The sequence below is a fragment of the Sinocyclocheilus rhinocerous genome, unplaced genomic scaffold, assembly GCF_001515625.1.
Source record: "Sinocyclocheilus rhinocerous isolate Xijiao unplaced genomic scaffold, SAMN03320098_v1.1 scaffold1159, whole genome shotgun sequence".
In the NCBI taxonomy this organism is placed as follows: domain Eukaryota; kingdom Metazoa; phylum Chordata; class Actinopteri; order Cypriniformes; family Cyprinidae; genus Sinocyclocheilus; species Sinocyclocheilus rhinocerous.
In genome coordinates this window covers 335,364-345,922 of record NW_015634336.1, presented here as the reverse complement: position 1 = coordinate 345,922, position 10,559 = coordinate 335,364, and the positions used below count along the sequence as shown (strand labels likewise).

The window sequence follows — 10,559 nt, the reverse complement described above, 5'->3', positions numbered from 1 at the left end:
AACGCCCGACCCAGGGAGCGTGCAATGACTTTCTTCGCCCGTAGGGCGAGGTCCGTCGCTGCACGCAGTTCCTGCATAACCCCTGGGTCAGAACTACCCTCGTGCAGCTCCTTGAGCGCTTTGGCCTGGTAGACCTGCAGGAGCGCCATGGCATGCAGGGCAGAAGCGGCTTCTCCACAAGCTGTGTAAGCCTTGCCCACCAGAGAGGACGAGAACTTACACGCTCGGGAGGGGAGACGCGGATTACCCCACCAAGAGGTAGCGGTCTTGGGACACAGTTGCATCGCCACAGACCGCTCCACTGGGGGGAGCTCCACGTACCCCTTAGCCGCACCGCCATCGAGGGTAGTGAGGGAGGAAGAAGGACCAGACCGGCTTCGGGCAGAAAAAGGTGCTGTCCACGATTTAGTCCACCCCCCCAACGTCCAACCCCTGCCGATACTGGGAATCGAACCCGCGACCATTGGGTTACAAGTCTCTAACCATTATGCCCCTGTATGTAATGCGTTGCCCCAACACTGGTTACCTGTGAGTCAGCAAAAATGGACGGTTCAGGGTACAGGTAAAACACAACCCCCTGCAGAGCTCCAGGAAGAGTCAACCCACGAAACAGCAAGACCAGCAACATCACATAAGGAAATGTAGCTGTGAAATACACCACCTATAGGCACAATACAAGAAAGGGTTATATTAATTTGATATCAAGAAGCAAAACTATTTTTTATTACAAATAAAGTAATTTTTTTCCCCTTCTGACACAGCTGAAACTTATTTGTTGACCTTCGGAAAATAACAGACAGAAATAAAATCTCACACTTACACACCTTGCCTGTAGATTTGACTTCTTTCCAGATGCAGAAATAACATATGATTCACATCGCAACCACACACAGAAGAATCTCCCAGTTTATCTTACCGACCTCTTCAATACCCCCAGAGAGAGCCAGCACTCTTCGTCTGTATAATGACATGATAAATAGAGACAGAAAGGTAAGAATCGTTAGGTTGCATGTGCACACATTTATTTTCTATGCACATAAGAACACTTGTATATAGTTATTAGTAAAAATTATGATTTAATTTGTGTTTACTCCCAGAACTCAGTAGCTGCAGACGTTGAGTTAATCAGTGTTGTCCATCTGATGGTCAGATTCTTTGCAGCAAGATTTACACAGTTGTCTACAACACAGAAAACCTTTTTATTACAGCATATTATCCAGATATAATGTGAGATTTGTTTTGATTTATATGAGGGTCACATTATCACCTGTGTTCCACATGTTATCACAGCTGGCCCATGGAAGTTGGGAACTGAAAGAGCAGATGAGGTAGAAGAGTGCCCAGGCCAGAATGATGATGTAATATATAATATGATGTAATAATAAAAATAAGAAGCTGTATGCATGTCACCAATGTGGTAAAACATTTTTGTGGGCTTCAGTCCTGAAGAATCACCTGAACTTTCATACAAAGGAGAAGCTACATTCATGTTCTTTATGTGGAAATAATTTTTCACGCATACATCATTTGAAAGGACATCAGAAAATACATACTGGTGTGAGAGAGTACATGTGCTTTGAGTGTGAAAATACTTTTATTTCAGCGAACTGTTTAAAAATGCATGAGAGGATTCACACTGGAGAAAAACCGTACAAGTGTTCACACTGTGACAAGAGATTTAGTCATTCAGGACGTCTGAAAACACATGAGAGGATCCACACTGGAGAGAAACCGTAGCACTGCTCTGCATGTGGAAAGCGTTTCAATCATTCATCTTCTCTTCGCAATTATACAAAAAACAATCACAGTGAATAGATCATCTTCAGATCCAGCACTTTCAGATCTGATGCCGCGTACCAAATGCGACACAATAATGCATCAAGCAATAAAATATCATCTGTTTAAATCTGTCCTAACCAGACATTACAAGCAAGAAGAGGCTGTAACACTTTTAAGAGAGACAGATTTATTTCTAATTTGTTCTTTTTAAAACGACTAGTTATTTTTCTACTTACAATGTATTGAGAGAAAACAGATTCAAGGTATAATCTCGTGTAGCTTTGCAACTGATCCTCCTTTGCTTCTCTTGTAAAGTAGGAATGGCTACTGGAACCCTGTATTAAATGCCCTGGGGCTAAATTATGAAAGACCGTAGTATCGAAAAGCTCTGAGGTTATTAGATCTGCTTTCAGTACTGGAGAAATTAAGGAAATACACTTGCTATTTATCATTATAATTGCCAGGGTTGGGGAGTAATGGAGTAAATGTAACTTAGTTACATAATTACATTTTAAATGGGTGGTAATCAAAGTAAAGTTACATCTGAAAAGTAATTTAGGTTATCAAAGTGATTACTTTGAATTTATATGTCATTTATTTTATTTAAAAATTAATGCAAACTTTAACAGGCAATTAAATGTAAACAGCAATTGGTGATTCTTTGACTCTGACAGTCTGCAAAAGCATCCTAAGCTACAGTTCAGTTTATGCAAAATTTTAATAAAAAAAAAATAAGAGGGACCATAAAAAATGCATGCTATTTTAATTTAGTACTGTCCTGAATAAGCTAGTTCACATAACAGATGTTGACATACACTCCACAAGACAAAGTAACTGAATCGATAAAAATTGCCCCATAAAAATGTACTTTCCCTTGAATCTTAACGGTCTGTTGTTACCTGGATAATCCACAAATATTTTCATGTTTTGTGATAGCTGTTTGTGAGTCCCTTGTTTGTCCTGAGCAGTTAAACTGCCTGCTGTTCTTCAAAAAAATCCTCCAGGTCCTGCAAATTCTTTGGATTTCCAGCATCTTCTTCATAATTGACACCTTTCCAACAATGACTGTGTGACAACCGAGGAGGGACTCGCTCACCTATTACAAAAGGTAAAAACATTTACTGATGAAACACAATGCTTTAAGAGCTGGGGTTGTAAACTTTTGAACAGGATGATGTGTACTTTTTTATCTGCATTTTGTCCTTCAAGAAATATTGTGGAAAATTGATGTTGTTAAAAAAATATGCAGAGGAAAGTCCTATTTTTGGTGGATGACATTTTTCTTTAGAGAGCCCTTTGTACTACATATCTTATTAGTATTCTAAAGTATTTAGATTAAGTTACAAAACTTGTGTAATCTAACTAAATGCATTGCAAATTACTTTTTAAAGCATGCATTTTGTAATCTGTAGTGAAATACATTTTAAAAGTAACCTTCCCAAACCCTGATTATTGCTACATAAACATTATCAAGCTAATTGTATCTTTTCAACCGTCAATATTTGTTGTACCATATTTCATATTTCTTTCCTTAACAGTGCCTTCATTCCTCCCTAAAAGTCCAATTAACATCCACATCAGCTAAATCAGTGATTGTCATAAAAAGTGGCCTATACTGTTGTTAAATTGTGGGAAGTATTTGATAATGAAAAAAAGTTATTAAAAGTGCGGTAACGCTTTAGATTACAACCCGCAATGTACTGCGTAAGTAAACAGAATTTACAGCTCTTATATTTGCAAGCGATTTAGCAAAAACATACACTGTGTACTTTTTTATAGCCTACACATATAAAACACGCTGGTAATTGTTTCAATCCAAACGCTCGGTTGAGACTGTTGGGTTAGGAAGCTGGCTTGATTTGACCCAATTTGGGTTGATATCAGTAATAACCCGATGTTGCTGGGTTATGAATGTGGAGGACGTGAATGAGAGCATGCAGCAAGTCACGTGAGTTCAAACGTGAACGGCTCTGTGTGCGACAAAATCCGTGACTGCGGTGCTTAAGACAGGAACATGTGTGGAAAATAGGAGAAAACTAATCGAAGCGCAGACGAGGGACAACTTTGAAACTGTCTGGAGCGTGTTCCTTTAAAACTGCAGCAGTGAATGTGGTGAGCGCGACCTGGAAACAGCTGGAATGGCGCATGAGACGAGTCTATCTGTGTTTGCGGAGGAATGTGTGTAGAAAATACAAGAAAACTAATCGACACGAAGAGGAGAGAGATTTTTGAAACTGACTGGAAAGTGTTCTTTTAAAACTAGAGGGTTTTGTCCGAGTATGTTCTCACAACATTGAGCAGCGACTGATGAACGGTAAAACCGGAAACTGAACTAAGTTAGTCAAAATGGTGCTTGAGGACGTGGAACAAAACGGTAAATCAAAGACAGTAAAATCCTGTCAGTTCGCTATAATACACAGTTTAATCTTGACTTTCAGTGTTTATTACAGGCTTTCAGCCTGTGTGTTTATTGGCGTGATAGTTTGGCCATAATAGTTTAACTAGTCATTACTAGTTAATCAACTAGTCATTAAGTCAGTGGGTGAAAAACATGAAAAAATTGAACAAAATCTATTCTTAAACAAGCTTTTCAAAAGAATTTGGTTTAACTGTATAATCTGTATAAGTATGGAGTTGCTTTGCTTTTTTTCTGAACTGGTGTAATAAATTTTAATCTTTGATTAGGCTATCTGTTGCCTGTGTTGTTACTGTCGTCATATTGTGTGTGATTTTAATTTTAAAACCCATTTTTTGGTTAATTTAACCCAGCAGTAGGCCTATAGTAAATTGCAAACAATATTTGAATTAAATAAAACAGTCCACCATGTTTATTGATACATACCTGATATATAATGTATGTATGTATGACCTAATGTATAAACAATCGTTTCAGAGCAATTTGTTGTAGCCACTTACCCTGTAACTACATGGAACAAGGGGGGAACAAAGCACCACTTTAATTTACAGCCCGCAAATGTTGTATTTACCCTGTAACTACATGGAACAAGGGGGGAACAAAGCACCACTTTAATTTACAGCCCGCAAATGTTGTATTTACCCTGTAACTACATGGAACAAGGGGGAACAAAGCACCACTTTAATTTACAGCCCGCAAATGTTGTATTTACCCTGTAACTACATGGAACAAGGGAGGAACAAGTTGGACTTAAACACAGAACAAGTGTATATTTGCACAGTAATTACAGAGAAAAATATTGCACTAGTTTTAATTTAATTGTTCGATGGCCAAATTAAACCCTATACATTTTTTTTGCTATAAAAACACCACAGTATACATCCTCTGAAATACAAATGTTGTATCATGTATTTTTTCTGCGAACAGCTGGAAAGAGGTAAGCTTGTTTTAAGCTGCATTGAACCTTGATGGTATATCATGCAAAGTTATTTGGTGATAGTGGTGTTGAGAAGTTGCTGGTGTGAAGTTGCTGAAATCAACAAATGAGCTTTCATAAGGCAAGTAGACTCGTGAATTATAAATCATAGCAGAAACTCATTAACTCATTTCACTAGATGTCCAGTTTTGTTGTTCAGTAATCTCCATCATGTCCATCCTTTAATAATAGAATGTGTACCCCATGGTTAAAAAATACCTATACGCCTGTAATAAAATACCAATATAAAATTATAAAAAGTATATATCGTCTTTCTAAATCATTCCCAAACATAAGATTGTTGTTTAGGCCATACATACCACGTAATATTAGAATAAGCACCTCTTAGTTTCAAAATACTTACAGTATAAATGATTTGTAATTTTACAGGTTGTTACCCCTTTATTCCCCAAACTTCGCATATTATTCCCTTATACCTACTCGGAGGTACTGAATAGGTACACTATAACTACAAAAAAGGTACACTGTAACTTCAGTTTACTTACGCAGTTCTTTGCAGGTTGCATATCTGGTTGTTACCCCCTTATTACCCAAACGTAACACATTGTTCCCTTATACCTACACGTATGTTCTTTATAGGTAGTACTATAATTAACTATAATTACAAAAAAGTTACACTGTAACTTCAGTTTACTTACGCAGTTCTTTGCAGGTTGCATATCTGGTTGTTACCCCCTTATTACCCAAACGTAACACATTGTTCCCTTATACCTACACGTATGTTCTTTATAGGTAGTCTACACTATAATTACAGAAACGTTCACCGTAAATTCAGTATACTTACATAGTTCTTTGCGGGTTGTAATCTAAAGCGTTACCAAAAGTGCTTTAAGCTGCGAAAGAGAAGCTGTTCCTCAGTCAGATTTATGTGCTTGTTACCCCTTCTGGTTCTTTCGTTCGTTTCTCCTGGAAAAGATCTCACATGGGTAGCGAGAGAATGGCTGACGTAACTCACTTTTTACTCTCATCGCCTGTAGGTGTCTCTAAATCCCCTCTTCTTAGGTGCATTCAATACATTAACAATGAACATAATGAAATTGTTTTACAACTAGAACAGGCATTTTGGCACAATTCATAATTAATTCATTTTTTTCCTCCATTACATGCTCAGACTCAGAATGAGATCAAAGTATACTTCGGGCTTTGAGTGTGCCTAAGCCAAATATACACAGAAATATGTCAAAACGACCGTCTTGGCGAGCATTCACTTAAAACGTTTTATGTTAAAGAGATAGTTCACCCAAAAATGAAAATTATGTAATTAATTACTCACCCTCATGCCGTTCCAAACCCATAAGACCTTCGCTCATCTTTGGAACACAAATTAAGATATTTTTGATGAAATCTGAGAGCTTTTTGACCCTGCATAGATGAAATGTTCCCAGGCCCAGAAACGTAGTAAATACATCGGTAAAATAGTCCATGTGATATCAGTGGTTCAACCTTAATTTTATGAATTTTTTCCTTATTACCTTTCTAGGCCTTGAACGTGGTAGTTGTGTTGCTGTCTATGGAGGGTCAGAAAGCTCTCGGATTTCATCAAAAATATCTTAATTTGTGTTCCAAAGATGAACGAAGGTCTTACAGGTTGGAACAACATGAGGGTGAGTAATTAATGACAGACGTTTCTCAGTACTGGCAGGAATTGTTGGTGGGGGGAGTGAATAACCAGCTCTCTCTTCCACCTTCAATATCAGGACTGAGGTGAGACCCTTGAGCAAGACACCGAACCCACAACTGCTCCCCGGGCTCCGCATCATTGGCTCCCCACTGCTCCGTGTGTGTGTCCACTTGGATGGGTGAAATGCAGAGCACAAATTCAGAGTATGGGACACCATACTTGGCCACACGTCACGTCAGTTAAGTCACTTAAAATCTGTGTCATACTTCATTACAATTACAAATATTATTGATTATATGGATTTTTACATTTCAGAATATAAAGCCACCTGTTTTTTTTTTGTAAAAAAAAGAAAGAGCCGATAAGAAGCACCACATCAATAAAGCTGTATTGTAAGACTAGGAAAACCTTAACGATACCCATCCCTACTTGTAAGTCAGGAGAGAGATCCATTTAATTAGTTTTCACTTTTACTTCACTAATTTGATTAAATGTCACATTTTTATTAATAAATTTAAAAAAAAATCTTTTTATATTTTATCAACAACTTTTATTGTCGGCTGACTGTATTTGCATCAGGAAAAAGTAATTTTATAATTTTAGTTATATCTGAAAGCCACAAAGTGTTATGTTTTCTTTTTGGGCTCTCCGTTTTAAATTTCTCAAAGCAACTGATTTTAATTATTTTTTCTCTCTTTTTGCTTTGTTCCCATTTTCCTGATTTCCTAGTTTGTTTCCATAGTTACTCGTTAGTTCCTCATGTGTTCCTAGTTCTGCTTATTATCTGCCTGCTTAATTAGACCTATTCAAATTAAATGTATTTATTTAAATTTAAATTTAAATCTGGTGCTGGCCATCCTTTGCCAGTAGGGATTGGATGTGATGGCCGACGGCAGCTCTGCTGTTGTGTAACGGTGATGCCCTGAAAGACAGAAAGTGATCAAACAGAAAAGTTGGCCTTATGCCAAACTCTGTATAATGAGGTGAACCGTATGCTTGCCATGGGGATAACAGAGGATTCCCACAGAGAATGATCTACATTTACCTTCTTTCATTTAACAGCCTTTATCCTAAAGCAATTTACAAATGAGAAACATCGCAATGAATTTGTCAGAGTATGTGCAGTACACAATTCCAATGTTTAAGTAATTCGTATAAAAGCAGTGTTAGGAAATAACTAGTTACACATAACGGAATTACATAATTTAATTACAAAATAAATGTACCTGTAATCTGTTACAGTTACTGAGAAAAAATGTGTAATTTAATTACAGTTACTTATGAAAATGTTAAAAGGGTCATATGACATTGCTAAAAAAGAACATTATGTTGTGTATTTGGTGTAATGCAATGTGTTTGTGTTTTAAGGTTAAAACAACAAGCGCTACTCTACACTGCTCAAAACTCGCATTTGAATCGTCAGTGGCAAATTCTTTAAATATAAAAAACGTACTTACAGGCTGCGAGTCAGAAGAGCCAGACTGTCCTTGCAAAGTTGGAACTGCCCCACTTTATAGAAACAGCCTTTGTGCACAGATGCATTGTAGGCTACTCTGCGGGTTCAGGAAACAGTCCTCCATAAAATGCGACATGTGACGACCCCGGGCTGGACTCCGCTACGTCCACGGTGAAAGCCGATCCGGCGATCCACAGCGCAAAGTTTATGTATTTCCTCAGCGACCAGCACGGATCAGCTCCAGGCATGACGAAGCGGATATCGTCCTCTTTTGGAAGACCAAACAAAGTAGTTTCGTTTTCACAACGAAACACACAGCGTCTTCACGACATGGCGGCGGCGGCGGCGGCAACAATACTACAGCGAGAATAAAAGTTACGCCTTCTTTCTTTGCGTGAACATTTGGGTGAACATTTGTTATGCAAATCTTCCCACATAGTGACGTAGATATGGGGGCGTGTTTAAATGAGGCATTTTAGGGGGGCGTGGACAAGTCTTAACTTTTATAAAGAATATCTCTTTGGGTTTGAGACTTTAGTCTTTGCAACTTTAGGGATCTTATCTATGCACGAACAGCTTGTAAACACTCCAAGGAGAAAGGAAACTTTGAAATTGCATCATATGACCCCTTTAACAATTACAAAGGGGGTTACATCTGAATATTTTAACACATACAGATTTGATTGATTTTTTTCCAAAATTGCAGTGACTGCTCTAAAATATGAGACACCAATGTTTCAGGAGTTTAGGACACACACGTTTATTAGATAACTGTTTTATCACCTATTTGGGTTTGTGTATATGCTTTATGTTTAAATTAACTTTTTATTTTTCCCCAAGGCATTGTTAGATTCCCAGTGTTTCCTGTCATAGCTATGCACAGATTTGATTTAAAAAACAGTATCATAGCTATTAAACTATTTCTTGTTATGGTTTTAAATCTGTATTTAACCTCAGAATGATCTCAAAGTAAAAAGAGATGCTGAAGTCTGATTTTGTGGTGGTTGTGCTTTAAAATGTAAATATTATAATCTTAAAAGTGATGAATGATTTTGAAAGTCTGACAACCCTCCCTGCTTTAAATGTTTGAAAATGATAAATGAAAAATAAACAGTTTAGAAATTTTGTAATTTAGATTTAGAAAAGTAATCAAAAGTAATCAGTTACATTACTTTATTAAAGTAATTGAAATAGTTACACTACTTATTACATTTTAAATAGGGTAACCTGTAACCTATAACATTTCCAAATTAACCTTCCCAACACTGTACACAAGCTAGAGCAGAAGTGAAATGCAGAAATTTATTTTAGAGGTCTTTCTAGCACCAAGGAAACGCCTAGTGTTTCTACACCCAGGTTTGCGTGGAACAGTTCTGGAAGAAGCTGTAGCATCTGCTTAGGATCATGTACGATCGTTTGGGCTTTAGGGCTTAGCGACCCCTTTTAGCCTTTTGACATTTGCATATAAATTACAGACATGGCCCCACATTCTACATTTATGTGGGTGCTAAATTGCCAATGGTCTTTCCCCCATTATCAGGAAGATGGTAAACAGATCAACTCTGTGGTCTCTCCATCGACTTCAAACACATTCCAGTGTCCTAGGAGACAGTCACCCTCAGTACCTGGCACCAGATGTCTGATGGCCAGCGAACACAATACATGTAACACACACACATAAAGACATTTTCTTTATTTATACTATAATCAATCAGTTACAAATGTATCTGGTATATGCATGTGTTGTTTTTATGTTTCCCTGTTATATTAGCTGAGTTACTACTCGTTATTTGTATTAGTTAAGCCCTAAACACTGATATTCAGGTGTATGAATGTATCTCAGGTTTAATATCTTCTAGATGTTTTGTTCTTGGTATCAAAATGATCTACTCTTTATTCCTCAAACAATGATGTACACTATGTGATTGTGAAATGCATCATACTATTTGTACTATATTTTGGGTAAAACGGCACCAATCCTCCAGACCAGCCATAAACATGCAAATGGACCATAAAGGGAGACAAAGAAAACTTCTCCCGCTCAAAAATTCACGCCTGGTATTGGCTATTCCACCCAAAAGGTGGGTGGGGATAGGAACTATCAAAAGTCATTAACTAATAGACTAATCTTTGCTCAGAAACCTTTCTTCTTGAGACTAACACTATCCAAGACTCCTCAAAACTCTCCTCTTGAGTTTGATTTTCCGGCAGTTTTTATCTTCAAGTAACTTTGTCGATCCGCTGTGGACTTTCCTATCTTCAGAAGAACCAGGAAAACCTCCAGCTCACT

General features: G+C 37.5%; 1 protein-coding gene and 1 pseudogene across 1 annotated transcript in view; one reads left to right on the top strand and one right to left on the bottom strand.

Moving 5' to 3' along the window:
- LOC107745531 (sodium- and chloride-dependent GABA transporter 2-like) overlaps positions 1-1,379 on the bottom strand; it is a 33,469-nt pseudogene extending 32,090 nt beyond the window's left edge.
- Positions 1-1,827, top strand: part of LOC107745533 (zinc finger protein 271-like) — a 54,672-nt gene extending 52,845 nt beyond the window's left edge. The window contains exon 4 of the mRNA XM_016559434.1: positions 1,393-1,827. Coding sequence (XP_016414920.1) covers positions 1,393-1,737 — 345 coding nt within the window. The 3' untranslated portion in view covers positions 1,738-1,827. The remainder of the gene's footprint in view (positions 1-1,392) is intronic.
- Positions 1,828-10,559: the final 8,732 nt, after the last annotated feature.